The following is a 23,249-nucleotide window of genomic DNA, read 5'->3' on the forward strand; positions in this document are numbered from 1 at the left end:
TATTTAACTTCATCAAAATGAAGTGTGTGATACAATTTCTGGAGGAGCAATCACACTTTTGCATCTGTGGAAAGGTAGTTGTCAAATGTCTGTCAAATTTGTTTTTGCCCCTTCACCCGGGAAACAAATTGGAGAAACAAAGCAATCTCGCCAAGATACGTCAGGATTTGATTCCATCTGAAGAAGACAGCCCTTCGACGTTTCCTTGATGACTCCGCAACTGGATTTGATGACGTGTCAAGAGCAAAGCGTTCTCCTCATCTCAATGTTTTTTCCCCCGCAGACGCTCGTGTTATTTTGGGTCAAAACACTAGTTTGCAGGTCCGTGATGATCACTGCTTACGTATAGAAGGAGTTTGACATGCTTGCAATTATCCCTCCATTCATTTCTACTGTAATTATCCAATTAGGATTGTGGGATGCTGGAACATAATTCACCTGACTGCACGATGGAGTAGTAAGTCAAGTGAGAAGTTAATAACTGAATGCATGCTGCAGGTACGGGAGTCAGCCCAATGAACCACAACACGACTGACATTGTATACAACTAAAAAGTCAAACTACTCACTCTTGAAGATGCCTGATTGGAGAGGGAACAGGAAGGTGTCTCTTTAACAGTCTCACGTCTCTTCATACACAAACGCTTTTGACGCGTTCTGAGGCAATTTTTGTCGTCTGCCCATTCCGCAAGTAGGGTCATCACACGCATGAAGGCCGATTCGTGGGTCGGACTAAAACCAACCGTCGGCCTTTGTTAATCGGACCTTTTTTTGAATTTTGGCAGCCCCCCCCCTCCCCAAAAATGGGCATACGCCGAGCTGGAGGCCGGACCGTTCCGCCCCCGGCCGGGACTGACTGCCCAGCTCTGGTGATTTGAATTGAATCAGAGGTAAGCGACTCGTCCTACCCCTAATGAATAGCATCAACAGTCGTCCTGTTATGTCCTGTGTGTGTGCGTGTGAGCGAGCATGTACATTTTTGTGCGTGTCGGGGGGGTTATCATCTTTGCCACTCCAGGTAAAACTGACCGCCAGTGGGAGGCAGAAATTGATTACTATCTCTGTATTCACAATATAGCACATCTCAAAGGGTTACGCCGAATAATAAAGAACTTCAAATTTGCATTCCTGTGGCATCATCACTTGAAATCCAAAGAAAAAAAGAATAGAGAGAAAAAGCCATTCCCATGCGGGAGACTTGCGACATTTGCTTAACCAGATTGGCCGCTCAGCATTTGCAGGGTAATATGATAGTCTACCTTTTTGCAAAAAAAACCCCCAAAACAAATAAATAAATAAAATAAAATCTTAAAAAAAAAACATATTCCATGGGGTCTCTTCATCTTACTATAGCATGACTGAACACAGAAGGGGAATCATCCATCAAAGTGAGCGAGGAGCCAGAAAGCAACAGGAGAATAAATAGAAATCAGTTAGAGCTTATAAAACCAGGGACTACTCCAGTCAGCAGAGTGCACCGTGCACCGTGAAGCATGTTCTTGGAAATAACTCCCAACAAATCACATTTACAGCTCTGTGAGAGCCGCCCTGACAACAAGGGTGCCGTCCCTGCACTCCACTCAATACATCCTGAAAACTACATGACAAAAAAAAAAGGGGGGGACTGTACGTCTTTCCCCTCCAACCTCCTCGGGTGGCTTGCCTCTCGAGTGCGACTGACTCTATTTCATGCAGACAGCTTGTCTAGCACGCCCGGAGGTCACGCAGGCTTCATCGATTATCAATGCAGCCCTCATGAGTCCCTCCCAAAAAACACAGGCCCTTGCTCTGTTTATCCGTAGAACAAGCTGCTGCTGTTTCATCACTCTTCGGAATGCAAAAGCAACACATCCCTGGCACATTTAAATATTTCAAGACATACGCCTGAGGCATTTTAGGACCGTGAGACAACCGGCAATGTATTTTGTAATATCAGGTGTCACTCAAACATGAGCTTGCCAAGTCAATGTAGTTGTGTAATGTTACGTTTTACAAGGTCCATATTTCACATGACAAACATTTCATGGCTAGTGGTGAGAAGTAACACAGAACAAATACTTGATTAGAGCACTTAAGTACTTTTGATATGAGTACCTGAACTTACTCGTTTTTCACGAAAGGAGCTGTCTTGAGATACAAGCATTTGAGATACAAGCGTGCTTCAAACTCCCACCACTAGATGGCAGCAGGAAACTTCACAAGATTGGACCACCATCAATTCAAATTCGTTTCGTCGCAGTGGACGGAAAATACCAGTTGGTGGCGATTAGGGCGGAGAAAAAAAGGCTGCCCCGTCGATCACAAAAAAAGGTTGCGCCATCACATACAAGTTCATTGTGCTCTAGCTAAACCACTTGTTACTTTTTCACAGTATATAAGCACCCTCTCTAGGTGGAAAGTTGACACTGCAGTCAGGGAGAGTTTCCATGATAGTGGCAAGTCTTGTTAGATGTTTCCACTGTGGTAATGTGTTTGGCATCGTTTTTACACCAGATGCCCATCCTGATGCATCCAACTCATTTCCATGTCGGTTTGGTTCCAGATAACACCAGCAGTGATTGGGAATTAGACTCTAGCAAAGTGGTCCCCAACTACCCGGGCTGCGGACCAGTACCGGGCCACGGGCCACTTTGGAATGGGATTTGAACCATAGATCCAATCAACCGCATTGCTGAGCTGCAAGGTCACATGTTTTCAATTTATCATTACAAGTTAAAACGTTACACCCTCATCATTAGTTGGGAAGCACTGCATGGTGTTTGTAGACACGATATCATGGTAAGATGTGCGACAGTAGTCAATGGAAAGCAGGGCAATGTGATGCAAGTCTATGGTTCCGACGGGTTGTAAGCTTGCCGACGACCGCCGAGATGCGCTGATGCCAGCACAGTATCACATCCTTGGTTCTTGCCGTCGGCACTCTCACGACCGATCGGGATGTGCTGTCCGCAGCAGGGGAGAGCTTTTATTTTTCCCAGTTTTGGGGGAAATGTATTTACATGAAAATCTTACTATTACTATGATTAGATTAAATCTGTATATTTGTATGTTTTTGTTTACTACTACTTAAGTAGAGAGTATGAGTAGGCCTACATTTGGCACCTCTGCTCACACCACACCAAATAAAAATTTCACAGAAAGTATATACTGTGTCTTGTATATTGTCATCAATTTTCCCGCAAATTTACTACCTCAGTCCGAAATGTGTGCCTGTTTCATTTAACACAAAGCTATCTTTTTGTTGTATAAATGGCAACAGGTGGATACACAGGTGAAGATTGGAGTACCTTCTCCAATCTAGTGAAAGATCTTTTTAATGTAGCTGGCTGTCAGTATAAGTCACTTTCATAGATGGACGAACAAAGATTACAAGTGAATAAATAATTACTTTCAGACCAATTAGCGGCCAGTGAAATTGGATTATTTCCCACGGTACAAGTGATGATATTCCAGCATCTTGGTTGGGAATCACTGCTAACCATTAAAGGCCAACAGTGAGTGCGTTGCACAAGCAGCTCAACATGAATCAAAAATCTTCATTAGGGGCAGTACAGGTCTCTTGTGAGTGTGTGATTGTAAACACATCAATCCAGCAGTGATGGACGCCAAAGGAGGCGCCATACGGCTGGCTTGATTTTTCCCATCAAGCTCCTAAAATGTATTTATGTGGAAGCAGCGGCACCTTTGCAAAGTGACGACAGCTGTGCAGCCACAGCAATGGTAATACTAAACCGAAGCCATAGCACACGTATTGTATACATATATACTTGAGCAGTGCTTTTGAAACTTTTTCTTTTATCAAGTAAATCTCAAAAATACTTAGTTCTCTAACTACCACCACCAAAAACAACATTAAAATACAGCAGCATTGTAGGAGTAGGTGTTCATGAAAAAAACAGTCAGATTTATACAGTCTATTGAAGATTATTCTAAATTACTCTAACAGTTGGAATATTAACACTGTGAAAAAAAAGCTTTTATATATATTTACTTGAGTCACATCTTGGAATTTGTGTGAATTAAAAACTAAACATAATCTAACAACCACATATGGGCACTTTACCCTAAGACTTGGGCACACTTCTGCCATCGTCCCTCCGTCCTTTTACATAAAATAATTGTCCTGCGTCCCTGTCCGTCCTTGTTCTTTAAAAGCGTGTCCATCCTTGCACTTCAGTAGTACTTAAAAAAATAAATCAATAAATAAACAAGCATCCGCGCATGATGAGAGGCTAGCGACAGAGGTTTTATAATTCCTAAACATTCTTTAAAGATCACTAGTACGCTAATTCATATTCGCATCACATACATCCACTTACCATAATATCCTGAATACAAAACACACTGGATTAAAAGCCACAATAACAATATTTACCCATAAAACGGATTTGCAAATACATTAGCCGCTTCGGACTAATGGCCGCAAGTCTCCATATTACTAAATAGGACATTATCTATATTATAAATACCAGTAGAATGATGCAGAAAGAAGCTATCGCTACACCGTACCGGACCCTTTCTCAGTCTCTTGTAGTCACTCGGGGCAAATTTACAGATGACCTCTGACCACGGTCACACTGTAGAGATGGCCGTATTTATTGCACTTCATCCCTTTGTTCAAATGAAATACAACTTAAGATGCTTATTTTGGATCTCAATTGCTTCTTTATACAGCCATGCTTATTGCGTCAGTATTTTTGAGTTTCACATTGTCTCTCGCTCTCTTCCTCTCAGTTGATCTCTCTGTCTACACTAGGACTACTAGAACAGTCATTTTGACGGTTTTCAAACTTTGATGTGTTATTTACTGTGCATTTCTGGATATAAGATGCTCCTGGCCTCTTGACTTTACTTAATTCTGTAAATATTTCAAGCCCATGGTAAAATGTTATGGTATTAAACAATCTAAAAATAGTAATGAGTCATTATTACTTTAATTATGCGTACCAGACAATTTGACGGCCCTATTAAACATCAAGCACATTGCGCTGGGACGGCACCGCTGGATTTCCATAGCAACAAGCGGCTGAGTTGATAAACGCAGCTGGTCACCATGATCTATGTAAAATCTTATACAGTATAATCGACATCACATTTCCTTCAAAATTAACGAGTCTGCGGACGAAACGCTCGGGTGAGACACTGCAAGTCCGAATATAAAAGTCTCCCTTCCCTGGCCAAGAGGAGCCTTGTCACATGAGATAAAATACATTGTTAGATTTGACAGTCATGACATTGTGGGCAGTACATACCAGACAGTCAAAATCAATCTTATGTGGTGCTTGTTGACATCATGCCCCCATAGAAAATAAGAGAGGGTGTGCTCCGGAGTTGTTTTGTGACGCACTTCCTATTGAATTCCTTTTTTTTTTTTTTTTACTTGAAGTGCAATAACGTTATTTGCAACACGTGTCTCCTTTGGCCTCAAAGCAGGTATATTTTATAACAGGTGACCCGCATAGGACAATAAGACCATTTTTTTCCCATGCATTTATATGTCGTAATTTAGTCTACCGGACAAGATACTCCCAACTGAATTTTATGAAACAAAATACCTTTATTAGCCACTTGAGCAACAAGTAATAATCATTTTAGTCGATGACGTCATTGCCAGAGTGCAACAGGGCGCGGCTCTGGTTGGTCTACTAGTTTAAAAATCCCAGTAGTCCTAGTGTTAAAGGGGCGAAGATTTGGATGGACGAAAACCCACTTCTGAACTTACTTAAAGTAAAACTATGTAATGTATATACATATATTAGTGCTGTCAAGCGATTACATGTTTTTAAACTAATTAATCCCCCCAAAAATCCGTAATTAATAGCGATTGATCAAATATTTTTCCACTACTATTTTTGAGAAGCTTTTAACAGGTATTTACTTGAATAATATATTGCAATTAATGTAAAATCACCAAATATGACGTGTATTTTAAATAAAAGACTGTTCTAATAACTTTCTTTGATCCTTAAATATAATCTAAACAGAGTCATCTTTGCAGGATTTTTTCTTAGAAACAATTTTCAAAACTTGTACAGTACATTTAGTTGTCAGCACCACACTCCAGCAGTGTTGGTTTGTGGTGGTAATTTAAGCAGGGTGTTTTGTTCTCAGATCATGTGCTAAAGATGTACAGCTAATATGGAATTTGGTTTTGCAAGACATGCAAATCAATTTTTGAAGTAAATAAAACTGAGTTAACTGAGTTAAAATATTTAATCACCTTTATGTTTTTAAAAAAATTATCTTATATTTAGGTGCCTGAGTATCAAAGCACATGAATCAGCAAATACAATTTGATTGAAAAGTGTATGTTTGAGCTAATTAATGAAATTATATGACATATTTTTCTCGAAATCAACAACAAACAACAAAATAACTGTTCCATTTCTTAAAACATTGGTGCCCAGATAAATTGTCTATCAATTATGTGACTAATGATCTGCCTTGGGTCTGCTAATGTCGGAAAATGTTGGTTTGGAATCAAGACTATGAAGACAATTTACACCGTGGTGCGACGTGAGTCCAGAAAAGAAGTCGGTAATGCGAGGATGAGATAAAGAGGCGACTGCCTTACCAATCAACAGCACGCACTCAGCCAGTCAACTCCAGCAACCTGTTGCTGTTGGATTAAAAAAATGGCGAAAAAAGACTGTTGTCACACTCACGGTGCTAAAATTGCGCGGGCCGCACATCTCTCCCTGGTAGCGACAGTACAAGAGCATCTCCTCCAGCTGGTGCCCCAGCCGGTCCAGCAGCTGTCTCATGGACGGCTGCGACTCCCGAGGGGGGGGCAGAAAGTGGTTGAAGTCCAGGATACGGGAGAGCGGCGACCAGGGCGGCTCAGTGCGCTGCGACGGGGCCTCCAAAGCTTCCCTGGCCGCGGGGGACACCTGCCAGTTCCTCCCCAGGAGCCCCAGCCACCTTCCGGCGCTGAATATGTCCGTCTTCTTCATGCGCCTGGGGAGGAGCAGGTTCTGGTTGCAGATGGTGACGGCGGGGAAGACGAGCCGCTTTGCGTACACCATGTGCGCCTTAGTGTACACGGGCGATGAGAGAAGGTAACGCACGCGGTTGGACGACCAGAGGAGCAGCAGAGCCACAGCCGCAAGGAACGCCAGCAGCCAGGCCACCCGGCGCGGGTACGATCCCCCACCGAAGACGTGCCTCAGCCCGTGCAAGGTGGTGTGCTTAACGAAAAGCTTACCCACTTCGGCCAAGGAGCCCGGAGGCTTCGCTTTGGAGGCGGACGAATCGCATTGGCACATATTTTTCTTGCGCGGGAGTCCAAAACGCAGGAGAAGAAGTGGTCAGTGTGGTCGTGCGCAACCAGCGCACGAATGCTCGCCCTCGGATGGATACGAGTTCGGCAGAGAGAGAGAGAGAGAGAGAGAGCAACACGAGAGAGAGAATTCAAGAGCGCTGCTGCTTGTGCAGAGGACTATGTTTTATATTTTTAGCTTCCCACCTACACGTTAGGAGTTTTTTAATAGACAAGACGCATGTCCACCCAGTGAAAATGCATCAAAGAAACACAAAAACGGTATCTGTACAGTACAGGAATTCCCTCGTAACCATTCACGTTTTTCCTCCTTTCTGTTCAACCTATCCCCAGCTTTTTGCTGAAAACTCACCTATTTGCATTTTTTGTGCTCTTTCTGCAGCACTTAAAGATACCAAAGCAATGGCTGACATGCTAAGTTCACTGCTTAGTGCCTCATGTTGAGTTTTTCCAAAGACAGGCCGTTGCTTTGTCAATTTTTGAAGATTTTATTAGCGTCACTCTCAAAAAAAATTATCTGTGTTTCAGAGATTCTGTATGGGACTCTTGGTACTATACAGAGCCAAGGTTCTTTCGAAAGGTGATATGTGAAAGGCATAATTGATTTTTGTTTTAGATCATTTATTAGGATTCACCATTTGGTTTTTAATTTAGCGCTATATAGAACTCCTGGACAATGGCTTGTTCTTTAATATCAAATAATTACTGAGCACGCTTTCTTTTTTGTAATAATTTCCAGCTGTCTGGAAATCGTGTGGCCCCCTGCTGCCCTCTTGTTAGACAGAGAAGACTTGTGATTGTCATTGGAAATGTCGTGTGTGCGTGGTGTGGTCATCTTGATTAAAAAAATTAAGAATAGTGAAAACACACGTGTTGATGTATTTTTTTCCTGATCATGTGTTGGGCCGCTTATTAACAACAAACAAAAAACACATTAAGTATATCCTAATTTTAGCCTCTGGGGGCAATACTTAGCATTACATTTATGCAACAACAATAAATACTTTATATTATGTGGTTCAAATGTTTGTGGCTTTTTTGCATGATGGCCTCAATGAAATGCTCCCATTGGGCAGTTCACTGTTCTACATCCCCACTTTGGACTGATGTGTTCCGTTACTGAGCACGTAATAATACTTTTGCTCAAACTTGAGGCAAATAAGCAGAATGACAATAAGGAAAATCAAAGTTTCAACTTGAGTATTCTTGATTCGTATCATCCACGCAGGCAGACACTTGACATTTGTCAAAAGCCCCTCGAGAGGAAATAGATTGAGTTAAAAATCGTACATTACAGGTCCCATTCTGTCTGGCTGGGTCCTTATCTTTGATCTCGCCTCAGCATCTCTACCCCCCAACCCTCCACCACCACCACCAGAGGTGCAAATAACTTGCTACCATTACTCTGTAACATTTACTTGAGTAACCTTTTGGATAAATTGTAATACTGAGAGTAGATTCAACGCAACATAATTTTTATGTGAGTATTTTTGTGGAGAACAGACTCTAATGTTGTCACATGATTTAATTTCACCAGTCCAACGTCACCACTAGCAACGTTTGACCCCATTTCACCAGTCAAATGGAACGAGGCAGACTCCAGAACAGTTTTTAGTGACACATTGTCCCACACACGACAGGCACAACAGCGTCAACTTGCAGTCAGAAGTAGCACAACACCCATGGCATCACATTCATTCTGTCTACTTCACCAAGATAAAAATCACCTTACAACATACAGGAACACCACTTCAGACTTGTACTTTTTCACATTTTTATGAATTTAGATTTCATGAGAATAAGTTTTAATGATGAGTTGTAAGGATGCCTTTACTAAGTACTCCAAAAAGGATCATTATTGAAAACCATCCACTATTTGTTTGTTTAAAAAATAACTTCATTGCTTTTGTAAAAAGAAAGACTTGATGCTGGGTTGACAAATCAATTCATTATGTCACGATTAAATAAGAGGTTTTAATGGGCTCAAAGCTAAATGTATGAAGGAGTAATCGGATTATGCTTGTTTTTTTTTTGTTTGTTTTTTTTGGCGTACCGGTCCCCAACGTGCACTTTTTCAAATAATAAGACATGTATTGTAAATTATTTTGTGCACGCTACAGATCGCAGACCCCAGTTTAAGAATGACTTCTTTTCGCTAATCTTCACCCGTTGCTCATGATTGCACCGAGGGGAAATCCCGAAAAGTCTTCAGAGGGTTGTTTGGGAACTGAGTCAGGGCAGCCGCACACTGAGCGACGCGATCAAGCGTGACTCAAATGAACAATCACGAACCAATTACAGTCGGCCGCTCTCTGCCGCACATCTGACACACTGCAATGGAAAACCTTCGAACCTTGCTCTTTTTATTAGGAAACAATGTTTTGATGTTCTGCCAGTACTGCATTATTTTTTTAGTGAACCTCAAACAAGACAATTGTCAAAGAGGATATACGACAAAGAGAGGAAGTGGGCGAGATTATAGGACAGTGTGGATAATTGAGAGGCTACTGGCAATGATCGTTCCATTTATTGACTTCACTCAAGCGTTTCGGCAGCAGAGACTCTCCATGATTGGCTCTCTTAGCCACAGGTACACATGAAATTAGATATCCTTGCTGTACTGGATAAACCCCTTTTGTCCAAATATGGTGCAATATTCCCCTTTGCCCCCACAAATGAACTAATTTAAAGCAGCGTAAATAGATTGAACTCTCTTGAACGCAAGTCAGGTCTGAGAAGTATTGCAAAAACTCCGCCTGAAGGTGCATGGCGTAATTGCCACCTGTATTTAATATCTGGATGTCTTCAGACTAATAAGTGAAAATAGTTAGGGTGGTTGGAATTCAGTTGGCTTGTTTTGTTCAAACTGATCGCTTTATTGCTTCATCGCTGAAGGACCCTCATGAGCCATGAGGTTAAGGATCTGTTGCATCATAATATCTGCTTAATTTAATTACGTTTTATTTTTTGCACCGCTAATGGATAAGACCTTTAAGAATGAGTTTGTGAGGATGACAGGCGGTTTTGCTTTTTATGATGTATTAAAAGGCTTTTTGCACAGTGATGGCTTGGCATAGCAGCAGACTGTGAAGTGCACGGCTGCCGCCGGCTCTCTCGTTGTACTATTTAAATTAATGACGCTAAATTAGCGTTTTTTTTTTTTTGAGGCATATTAATTTTAGGATTGAATATATTTTATGGGGGGTGGTGTGTTGAAGTTTGTGTGCAATGCAGAGGTGTAAAAAAGATTCACATTTATTGCTCAAGTAAAAGTATAGATATTGGCATTTAAAAAGACTTTAGTGGAAGTTGACGAATCAACTCCAGCTTTTTGCTTAACTAAAAGTATAAACATAGTTACTGCACTGAAACAGGAGTCAAGTCAAGCATTTTCCTTTTGTTATGTTTTTGTGGAATGCGAGTCGATTTTCTGCGTTATCTTAAATAATGACTGATCAGATGAATGCACCAGACCCCAAAATGTTTGACTTGACTTGAAGGACAAAGGTTTGTGCTGAATCACAGGAACATATTGTACACGAACCCACCTCACCCCCCCCAAAACAATTTTATGAAACGTTACATTGAAGACTACTTGTTTCAGCTTCACATATGGCCGTTAAAAATGATTACATTTAGGAGGCCTACAAGGCAAATAAATAAAGTGCCAAGTGTACTAGTAAGCATTAATGTGTTTCATGGTGTGGAAGACTTGATGACTATCCGTAGTCCAGTATTGTAATGGTGCAAAAAGGGCAACTTCACTGGCATATCATCTTAAGATTTATTGTTTGGCAAGTGTGCATCCAAACTTGGGAGGTGTGAGGGCCACAGATGTGCAAGTAAAACTATCCAAAAGTAGGTAGTGATACTTACAAATACAGTATTGCATAAGGCAATGATATATTTTAAAATAAGTATAACAGATATTTATACTGTCAATTTTGATGTGGGTAAAGTCAAACTTCAAATATCAAACAGGCTTGCCATATTGAATGACAAAGCCTGTTGCTTTTCAGTAAACCATTGCATGTCTCTCTAATTAACCAGCCATAGCAAACAGAGAACATGTACTATTAGCTAGCGCTAGTACATCACTAGGTATTACATACTGTGTAGCACTTAAACTCATATTATAATGGAATAGTATATATAATATATAATTTGTCTGAATTCCAATCTCGCACCCTCGACACACTTGATGCAGCTAAATTCAATTACACTTCAGTAACTGAGGGTTCACTTCAGTACGCAAAGTTTACAGCGCCCTTGCTCAATTTACCCTGATTGTTTTTTTTTAACAATGATAAACTAGATTGAACACAATCTAAAATTAAATAGTAACGAAGCTTTTTTATGTGTGTATTGAGTAGAAAGTGCAAATATTTCTGTAAAAACGTACGGAGTAGAAGTACAAAGTAGCCTGAAAAGTAACTACTCCACTCTAGTATAGATGTCCAAAATTTCTTCTTAATTAAGGTTCGGTTTTTACTTCAATACTTGGCATTTCTGGTGCAATGTCAGAATCAGAATGAGATTGGAGAGCTCCCCTCTCCAGTGCAATATAACAATCATTTAATTAAATATATCAATGAAATAAATTAAAGCTTCATTAAATAGAAAATAAATATGACATCAAATAAATAAAACACATGATGTTCTACAAGTTAAGGGTAGTTGTGTGTGAGAGTTCAGCATGGAGATGAGATGGCTCTCGGAAAGAAACTGCTTTTCAGTCTGCTAGTCTTTGTCTTGATGCACCTGTGGCGCCTGCCAGAGGGCAACAGGTTGTTATATGATCGCAATGCAAAGTATAATACAACTTGAACAAATGGTGAACAGTGTCTGGAAACTCAAGCAAGGTTGCATTTTTTGATTTCCTGAAACGTCATCTGGACAGCACGACGATTTCGCCGGTCAGCGACGATTGATATTTCATAATTGTAGAACACAATATGCGTACAACATGTAATCTGTATTGGTGAGGCTGGTTGGCAGAAGCCAGATCTCGTTTTGGACCTGCAAAAGTCATTTTTGGTGTGAAGTGATCATGAGGTACAACATAACATTTTTGACTTGGCTTTTCATCTGTGATGTTTGGACACTGGGATTCAAGATTCGAATTGCAACAAAACAAGTTGCAGAAACCCACACAATGCGTGACAGCTCTTTTACATCGGGTCACGTTTCTCCATGGGCGCCTCTCGGCGGGCCTTATACGTATGCACATACTTTCCTGACTGATTACTGTAAAGAACGTCAATGTGTTGGCAATGGACAAATGCAAATAAATGTGCAGAAGAGCGGCCAAACCCTGATGAGTCCACAATTCACATCAATACAGCAGTTAAGTTTCATCAGTCACGGGTCGAGGGAGGCGTTGGGTGGAACGTGGCAGAATCAGGCTCCTGATGGAATAAATGGCCCTTAATGCAACTATAATGGGGAACACTACAGAAACCAAATGCAAATTTAATTTCAAATGGGGAGCAGATTGTTCACTTTGAAGCAGTGCTTAGTTCAAAGGGTTCAGATTCCTCCTATTAAGAAGACTAAGAGTTTTAAGTCAGATTCAACGGAAGACTGCAGTGAATCAGGCAAAGTTGGTAAGAGTTGAGGGCAGCCAACATGGGCCGCAGAGTGGAAAAGGCAACGGAGGCTTGGAGGGCAGGAAAACAATTAAATGCAGGCTACAATAGTTCAAGCGGCAGGATAATTAGGCTTTAACGAAAGGCAGCTTGGTTTGGATGAATGCAGAAATTGAGATTTTGATGCCTGACAGTAAACGGTTCCAGTTCAGTCTGCTAGACAGGCAGCAGGAATTGTTATAGGGCTGAAATTGAGGTTTTGAGGACACAGAGTGAGGGTTCCTGCACACTAGTTAAACGTCATAGACTTGCCCAATTTCAAATCACTGTTAAGACCCAACTTTGAGACGATTGGCTTTAAATAAGGACCCAAAGGTCACAAATCAGCAGGATGGGAAGAGTCACTGGAACCCAACACCATAACTTGTTTTGTTCTCATTGAAATTCATGAAATTCAGTGCCATCCAGGTCTTGATCTCCTTGGCTGGATTAGTGTAATGCTCTTTATTTTGGAGTTGGCAAATCCTCGTTTATGCATCTCTAGTTGGTACAAAATGCTGCTGCTCACCTCTTGACTGGTACTCGCAAGAGGGAGCACATAACTCCTACTCTGGTGTCCGTTCTTTTTCAGATTCTATTATTTGTTTTCAAATCTTTAAATGTTCTCGCCCCACCTTACTTCTCTGAGCTCCTTCACCCCTATGCACGTGCCCGGTGCCTCAGGTCTGCGGACCAGACGCTATTTGAGGTAACGAGGACTAAGAGAAAGTTGATTTCCTCTGAGATCAAGCGTTTTCCATTGCCAGTCCATCTCTTCGGAATGAACTCCCACTAAACTTTCGGCAAACCCCCTTGCTTCCCATCTTAAAAATGTATTTATTTTCAAATTAATTTTTGTTCGCTGGCTTTTGACTCAGCATGAGTCATGTTTTTGGGTTTACTGTTTTTGTGCTTTTTACTGTCTTTGTTATTAATTTGTTTTACTGTTTGTTGCTGTAAGACAAATTGTTGCTCCGTGAACCGTACTTTCTATACAGCATTGGTTGTCTTAAAGTGTTCTATAAATACAGTTGAGTTGAGTTGAATTGAGATGAGTGAACTGATGTCATAAAAATAGAAGTCAAAGATTTTGAGAGCAGTCTGATGTGAGAATTTAAGGTAGCAAGGTTAGCCACCACAAGTTTGAGGATACAAGTTGATATTTTAAGGACGGAGGTCAAACTTTTGATGGCAGCCACTAACGGTTCAATGGAAGGACGCATTGCATAGGTTTGAAGGTGTACATTTATTTTTTTTCCTAAAGAAAAAGTTGAGGTTTCAATGGTGGCTTGTGTTTGGTACAAGAACAGAGAGTGAAAGTTCAAGGGAAGCTATTGAGGGTCTGCACAACTATGAGGATGTAATAGAAATGCAATATGCAAGGGTGAAGTGGGGTTCGCAACATTTGGTGGGCAGGCAACAAGGATTGCATGGTAGTCAGTGAGAGTTTAAGGTTAGAAACCGACGGTCAAAAGATAGGTTCAATAGTTCAAGGGCGGGTGGAAAGGGTTGAATACAAAAATTGACATTTTGAGGCATGCCGTAAAGCTTCAAGGGCAGCTAGCAAGGGCTCAAAGGCAGGCAGCAGAACCAGCAGGGAATCTGCAGGAGGCTGTGAAACCATCATGTTCTCAGGGGGGTTTTTACTAAGTGGTGCTTCATGCTCGGACGCTCATCATATAAAATGTGTTAAACACCCCCCCCCCACTACTCATGTTCCTCTCGTCATCCTATTTTGTGAGATGTTGCGTGACTGTGGGGAAAAAGGTGCAAAGTAAATTGTTTGCCGACTGCAAAAGAAGTGTTGAGTAGATAAATAGGTCCTCTTGAATATATGAAAAGAACACAGAAGTCTACGGGAAAAGAGACACGCTGCCGAATGTCAGTGATTCAGTGATGCTTGTTAAGATATTCCTTTTGTCTTGCTGGCACCTGCCTTGTCTTCAGGGGCCCGCTGGCAGATGTCTTATAGTACCAGTATGACGCATCTCAGAGTGTAAATTGGCCAGTGGAACGTCCCGACGTTACGACTCCGCAGAATATGCCAGGAACATCAGCGAAAGAAAAGATACAGGCTAGAATAAAGGTTTTAATGTGCATAAAGAATGTGAATAAGTAGGTTTGTGTGTGTGTGTGTGCGTGTGTTGAAATGCAGCATCACAATGTACTAGTGGCTCACATAAGTGCCTCACAGTTCTGTGGATCAGGGTTTGATGCTTCACAAACTTCGGCTTCGTCCCACGTTCCAAAAACATGTAAGTTAGGTTCAGTGACAACTTAATTGTAGGTATGAATGTGAACTGTTGTTTGCATGTACGTGTATAAGCATAATCATCATAATTAGAAATAAAAAGCATTTCAGTCTGTGTAGTGAATGATTTTAATTGAACTTTTTCATTTAATTACTCAACTAAATTTAATTTTGGACCATATTCAAACTGCTTATTCTTCCACTTGCATTTTGTTGTGCATATTTCTTCAATTTTTAAAGGCCATACAGTGGATATCCTTTACTTTCAGTTTGCAATGTACCTTATTTCCACATTCATTAACTGCAGGTTTATTTATTTATTTATATTTTTGGTCCCTGTCTAATGAGTTCGGCTTCGCTTGGAGTGTACGCGACACTAACCAGAGATCAGCCACTCACCGGCAGTTTAATTTCATGTTTCAGGGTTCACGCAGGATTCAGCTGATTACTGTGTGAGCCTTAATGTCCCTTTGGAGGACAATTAAGTCCCGTGCAAGTGTTTTATTGCACTCAGGTATCAATGGCAAATGGTAGCTTGACAGGGTTGGACAAGAGGTGCTACATACCCAGTGATGAAAAATGGAAATATGTTCTCGTCTTTGGAATTGACTATTAGTAAATTAAATCTCAGTTATATTATTTACTCGCTTGTTGGTGTTGTAGCGGCATTCACCGGAAAAAAAACAAATACTTTTGATATTTGCACATGTTGGCTTGCTCATCAGCGAGAGAATTAGATGAAAGGCGAGCTAATCTATTAAGGTGAAGGTCTAATGATGGAATGAGAAAAGAAATACACAAACTAACAGAATACAAGAATGAAGCTCCAATAATGAGATTTGAAAAAAAAAAATCCCTTCTCAAAGCAAGACAATGATGTTTATCCGGGGACCTTGCGACACCATACATCTTTTGTCTAATAATGCCAAATTAAAAGCCAGTTGAAAATACAAAAACAATTAAAACGAAAGAAGGAAACAGTGCTTCAATTACGCCAATGATTAAATTGCCAGAGAATGCAAATAAAAATACGAAAGAAAATAAAAGAAGTCCAAGAATAGACAAATGTTGCCTTAATGAGTTTTGGGGTGGAATAGCAGATTACATCCAAACGCACAAAAGAGCTTTAGTAATGTGTCTATGCTGGAACGTGAAAGAATCAAAGAAAAAAGCAGAGTCAGAGTTGAAACATTTAAAGGAACGCCTTAAAAGTTAGTCATTGTGAAAACAATCTTTTTTAACACCTTAACTCATTTTTAAAATAGGAGAGACCCCACAAATGAGACACAAGCAGCGCTTTTTGGAACACTCACTTAGCTACTGCCACCTGTAGCACTGGAGTGTAACCTTACCACACTCTACATCATGATTTTCTTTTACGCCAATTAATTAGACGGACACTTTTGCGATCAGGGAAACCTTTGACCAATTGATTGCCCCAAGCAAAATTTCCTTTGTTGGCCCTCCAACAGGTGTCTTTTATGCCTCGAAAATAATAGGATGCGATGTGGTGTGTGACGGATATTTGAACGATGTGCGAAGATCGCTTGATTTCCAAAGACAGTTTTTCTTGCAATGAAAATAGAAGGGCTCTATGCACAGCACAAGATCTGGAAGCAGGGAGTGGCAGCCCTGATTGTAATTGTTTGGACTTCACATTGATTGATTGTCACAATAGACATTGAGTCAGAATCAAACATCTGTCAGCAAGGCGGCAATCCAGCAAAATATTTTCGATTGCAAAAGGCGGAAACCCATTTGGGATTAAAATGCCACTAAATATGTATTTTTGGGTGCTTGACAGCTCAGAACTAATGTGAACTTGCTTGCACACTCCATGCAAATGACTGACGTGCATTGATACAGTATGTAATAACACTTACTTGACACTGCATTACCAGTCACTGGAGCGAAAAGAACAGCGCGTTCATTGGTCCGTGCATCAAATTCCGAAATAAAGAGAACTCTTTCCTTTCTATTGCATGGATGCTAAAGGTTACAAACACACATACCGATAATAATCTGATTTCAGGCCATGTCTCGAAAACTATTGTGGTGTGGGGTGTGTGAAGAGTTATACTTCCTCCCTGATCTGCTCAGACCATCCATCAGAACCAACACTCTGAAGTGTTCAAACTTTTGCAATTCCATGAGTGTGTGTGTGTTTGAGTGTGTGGTCAACGGAGATTTTGACCAACCCAGAAACTCTGTGCTTGTGACATGAAAAGACAGCCACTCGAAGATGGTTAATATGCATATGTTGTAGTGTGTTGGTCATCTCAGTTACTCAACACAAACTAAGAGTGGCAAAATGCATGACAACTTTTTTTTCTAGGTCTCTCTCACATTTTAAAAATCTGTAAAGAATTCAGATGTGTTTCCAAATACATCAAAGATGTTGAATGGTAATTCTCGAAAACATCAAAAGACAGAGTAGTGCAGTAGTAGGCAATTTTGGAGATATTGTATGGCGTTCATTTTTTATTTCTTTCTTGTGATGAATGAGTCTGGCGAGAGTCACTCCTTGCCCACTGTAAGAGCGTCTTAAATTTCATCAACCTTTATTCGGTGCAAAGTGATGTACAGTACCTGCAGAGTTAGCTAGCTCTACTTACACCCCATAATTGCATCTTCCCTTCGGATAGTTCACTATTGTGGCCAGTTTAAAGCGCCTTGTTGTACATGCATGTCAGAAAGAAAGGTGGAAGAGTGGGGTTGGGGGATGTGGGGGTGGGAGATGTGCAAATCCAATGTGTGTAAAGGGGCTTCACGCTGGCATGGCCACATTAGGGTACCTTGTTGCAGTGTGAAAAAAAGAAATTCCAGCTACCAGATGCTTTAAGTGGATACATTTTCTCAGCTTGAACATGTAGGCATGGGAAAACCACGGGACAAAATAATATCAATTTTATCTGTCATCAAATTGGTGTTTGATTGACTGTTGAGTCGTTTGTGGTTTTGGTGCATTTAATAGTCAAACCCACCACGTTTGAGAGCAGAGAGAAAGGCTTTATTTTCTCTATGATTTTTAAAGTTCGCATACTTTCCCGTTCTTTAATCATTTAATTTTGGATACGTTGTTGACAATACTTTTGTGCGGTGTGTCATAATTATAAAGCATACGTTCACACATTGAAGGGACTTTAAAAGTTGATATGTCTCGATCTGACTTTCGAGGAACACATATTTGCAGTTCGGGCTCCATCCCAAGATGGCCATTGTTTGTTTGCATTAGCTGCATTTTGCAGTTAATCAAAGTGTCACACAAGGTCTGAACTGCGGTTGCACCGGCCAGATTGACACCACGTCGCCTTCTCTTTTAATCCCCTGGTTAGTATTCTTAACTCTATTGGAAATGGAGATAGGCACTCCAAAAAAAATCTCCTTGATCAATGATTGAAGATATTCCGACAAGTTCTCTCAGTAATTAAACATTCATGGCCTTATTTAAAGCAAAGGAAAAAAAAGCAGGGAGGCAGAACAGACTGGGGATTTGAGATAAGCTTTTTAAATTATATATATATAAATATAAATATATATATATATATATATATATATATATATATATATATATATAAATATATATATATATATATATTTATATATATATATATATATATATATATATATATATATATAAATATATATATATATTTATATATATATATATATATATATATATATATATATATATATATATATATATATATCAAATAAATCAAAATGGAGGACTATTTTCAAAACGCAAGCAATTGTTAATTGTATCTCCTTAGATTAGGCAAGTGTACCAAATGTTGTGGTCAGTGAGTCTATTGATCCATTCATCTTCAATATCCTCACTAAGAACACGGTTGTCCTGCCCTATCCCAGCTTTATGAGAGAAGCGTTGTACACAATGGACAGGTCGCCAACAATTTGCAGGGAACAATTAAGCCATTCACACTCATTAGGCTCTTGCCTACAACCGATTCACAACTGTCAGATAATATAGAGCGGGCCCGGAGTGAGTCATCTGGACGATCTGGCAAATTCCCTCTGGGAGAGAAAATGCAGAAAGTGCAATGTGAGTGACATTAAACTTGCTGGTTTACCAGCATTTGATAAATCTGCCTTGCTAAGTGGACGTTGTCTTTACCCATGTTATGTATACTTGCCTACTGGTCCCGTTTTGTCCATTTTAACTATTTATGGTGTCATACTTGTTCAAATGAACACTGATGGTAAAGTTGTGGGCAAATTCAATTGTGAATTAGATTTTGGATCAAATAAAAAATTAATATTGTTGGTGTGAATGTTAATTTATTTTAGACTGACACATGAATAAGGGAAAGTTTTTATATCTTCATTAAAATATTGTCAATTAAAGTGGGCTGGTCTGAGCGCTGAAACTCGCTTAAAATGAATTGCATTCCAGCCCTGCTATACAACATGACTCGCTCTCATGTGTTATTTTTGTTTCATATGGAAAGCGTTGTTACAGCTCCAGCTGTTGTGAAAGGCCCTATATAAATAAAGTTGCATTGTATTGTACTAGGGCTGCACGATAAATCAAAATCTAATCGATTATGTAATTGCAAGACATTGAGGTTTTGTATTGTTTTTCCTCTCTCCCACAACCTTTGGCGTTTGAATGGCAGATGAATTAGCCAACCAGAATTGTCAATGCTCAGGTCTTAATGGTGCTGGCCAATCAGTGTTGTTGGCTAACACGCATTAGTCTGCGCTCCGGTGTCTAGAGTCAGCGCAGTCTGACAATAACACTACGCGTGCACCTCTGTTTTTTTCTGTGATTGCCGTGTACCGAAGTGGGTGTAATGGAAGTAACTTCTGCCACCGTAGACGAGGAGAGAGAGAGATGCTCGTGCTATAGACGGCCTGTACATCTATTATTTGGACGTACGGCGGATTCGACAAAGATGAACCGCCTCAAAAAAAGAAAAAAAAGAAAAAAGCATCAGATCCAGAGGCAACATGATCAACGTATTTCAACGTTTAAAACACCACCACCGATTTGCCTGTCAAACAGATTCGAAATAAATAGATGAAGAGGAGGCAACAACTAAGGGTCATTCGCGTGCTAAGCTAAGATCGCTAACAGTGGCATTCCTCTTATGAAAAAAGTTGGCATCGGAAAACTATCTGGTAAGTATTTGTGCGTACCGGCGAAAAGCTCCCTCACAGAGCATCTTTTCAGCACTAATGGCAACATTGTAACTTGTGATCGTGCATGTGTGATACAAGCATTGGTGAATATGCTGCTTTTTCTAGCCCCCAAAAAACGAATACAATACAATATAATCGCCAGAAGGGAGCGCCGTGTACTTTTCATCAAATGGTGACATTAGTGATTTGTATTATAATATTGATCAATTTCTTTATCTGAAACTAAACGGACTCACAATCGTAGTTTTGCGAGCATTGTGACAAGCTTGTGTGTGATGTCTGAGTGTGTGTGCGCATGCGTGAGGAAGAGTGCCGTGGAGGAGATGAGCGGATATGCTGCAGTGGCATCGAGGAAATGAGAGACAAGGGTAAAGGAAAAGTTGAAGAGTGTATACAATGAAGCAAGTCGAAGTAGAAACGGATAACAGTAGCATTTTAATGTAAAATACAAAAACCGCAAATCGAATCGTAATCGCAATATTGGTCTGAATAATCACAATTAGTTTTTTTTTTCAAAATTGTGCAGCCCTGTATTGTATTGTATCTGTCTCTACCAGCAACATAGACTTACCTGTAAGTCAATTGAGACAAAAATCATCATTATTTTAGTATTCGTACTTTCGGGCTTGATGGTTTCCATAAAAATGGAAAACAAAATGGGTGCTTTGTCTCAATAAATTACAGGAAATGCTGCCGTACTGAAATGTTCGCTTGTAACATGGGAGGCACACAATAGATAGAAGAGGACAGCATGAATGCATGCCTGATCCGTTTGCAAACATAGAAGCAGGTGGTGCTTGGCAGGGACCATTTGAGAAGATAATTACCTACATAATGTACCGAGAGTGAGAGTCACCCATGTGACCCCCCAACAGACTCCAATAGTTTCCTTATGTCCCAGTCTGGATTGTCGAATTACAGTAACGTCAATATTTTACCTCTAAAACAAAGTGAGGATGAGCGACAAGGAGCAACGAGCTCCAGAGATTCACATGAAGACTGTTCGACAAATTTGCGTCCTTGGATCATTTAAATGAAATCTGACAATCAGGAGTGCAGTCAAGGCATTGTGAATACAACAGAGCATGCATTTATTTTCTAATAACCAAACACAAGTGAATAGCTCAGCTGCTGTGAAAGGAGTGTGGTGAAAGGGAAATGAGGTGCTTTTTGTCAGAAGCCGGGGCAGAGCTTTAATAGACTGTAATGAAATGAGCAGGGCCATGGCCAATGTGAGATGTAAAGAGGAATTCATGTGCAGTTTATGATCATGATGTGCTGATTTCACATTGGCATGAGAAGATGTACACCGTATAAGGCTCCAATTTATTAAAAACTCGCTTAGATGTGGAAAACACGCAATCTGTGCGTGTTTTCCACAATCTGTGCACAGAAACCTTAAGGTCACACAAATTTTGACATTTGGACAGAAAAAAAGCATCATTATGTGCCACTGCAAGCAAAACATTTCATATGATGCCGCCCAAAATGAATATAAAAATGATGTAAACAATTCCGTCAATTGTTTTTAGAACTAACAAGCGGTTCTGAAAATGGATGGAAAATGGAAAGGAATTTAAACAGAAAATAGAATCAATAAAATTTAAAAATGTACTGAAATCAAGACAAAATAAAATATTTAAAACTGAAAAAATAAGTGATGAAATGAAAATTTAACTACAATAAAGAAGAATACATAACGAAACAATTAAAAAAAATGAATGACAACACAAAGAAACAAAACAAAAAGAAATAACAATTCAATTTTAAACATTTAAAAAAGAAAAACACAAATATCAAACATGAATATTAATAAAATTGAATAAAGTAAAAATTAAACACATGAAAATAAAAATATCAAAACAATCAAGAATCAAATTACATAAAACTAAAAACCATCAAAACAAAATAAAAACAAAATAAATTAGAAAGTAAAGAAAATTACACCGCAACAATTCAACTATTACCCAACGTCCTGATTAAAAAGAAAAAAATAAATCAAATACCAATATGCATCGCGACAGTCACGTGATCTATATCAATAAAGAATGGCATCAATAAATAAAATCGATCTGATAAAATAAAAGAAATGGACCAGACGGGCCTTAAGCCTCTCGACCTATCATGGCCCAAATGTAAAACGTGCGTCATCAAGCTCCCTTCTTTTCAGGCGATCCAACCTGAGGCTCACGCATGCACCGCTTAGCTGGCGTGACTCAAAACAAGCAAAATAATGCTGTGCACAGTGCACCGAAGAAACCTTTGATAAGAAAGGGGCGGTCATGTATGAGTTTGGCAGTATTTTGGGTAATTTAAGTCCGACATGATTCAGAAGACTGATGCCATCTGGGAACTACGCAAGATTGTCGTCCCTACAAGGAGTGGCAATTTATTTTACCATCCAGACGATTTCATCCAGTAGCGCACAGCAATATCAAGCAACAAGCATCAACCTCTGACGGTGAAAGTGGAGCAATAAAAAAGTAGAAACAGACTATAATAGAAAGGTACTCGGCAGCAGTGCCTTATGACAAAGCATTGAAAAGTTCTAAGGACATAACTGATGCAGAAAAAGTGAAAAAGGGCTGTTAGTGTATGTAAGAAATTGGTCTCTGCCTTCTACTCATGGAAAAAAAGAGGGACCTTTTGAAGGCTCAGGAAGGAACACCTTCATCTCCTTAGTTACAGTCACCAACCAGTTGGGGCTCAAGACAGAAGTTGGTGGAAAGCGTCATGGCACAACAAAATAACTCAAGTTTTGTCGTCTGACAAAATCAACTGGCCCCTGATCCAAACATGGCAAGACATCGATATTCTTTTTCTGAAGCCAGTACTCCATCTGTTGCGTACAAATTTGCTCAAGGGAAAAGAGCGAGACACTTAACTCACAAAAGAGCTGAAGACCACAATTAGGTCTTATCTTGATGAGC

At 40.0% G+C, this 23,249-nt stretch overlaps 1 protein-coding gene across 2 annotated transcripts in view; it reads right to left on the reverse strand.

The window, feature by feature from the left end:
• The window catches only part of LOC148327759 (acid-sensing ion channel 1), a 191,442-nt gene that overhangs the window by 33,928 nt on the left and 134,265 nt on the right, over positions 1-23,249 (reverse strand). The window contains exon 1 of one of the 2 annotated variants that reach the window (XM_088308946.1): positions 6,665-7,344. The exons of the other annotated variant lie outside the window; for it this stretch is intronic. Within the exon in view, the coding sequence (XP_088165072.1) occupies positions 6,665-7,264 (600 nt within the window). The 5' untranslated portion in view covers positions 7,265-7,344. Of the gene's footprint in view, positions 1-6,664; positions 7,345-23,249 lie in introns of those variants that run through there. 2 annotated transcript variants of the gene reach the window in all.

Source organism: Idiotropiscis lumnitzeri, chromosome 11 (genome assembly GCF_059441095.1).
Source record: "Idiotropiscis lumnitzeri isolate Australia: NSW breed Sydney's pygmy pipehorse chromosome 11, RoL_Ilum_1.0, whole genome shotgun sequence".
NCBI lineage: Eukaryota > Metazoa > Chordata > Actinopteri > Syngnathiformes > Syngnathidae > Idiotropiscis > Idiotropiscis lumnitzeri.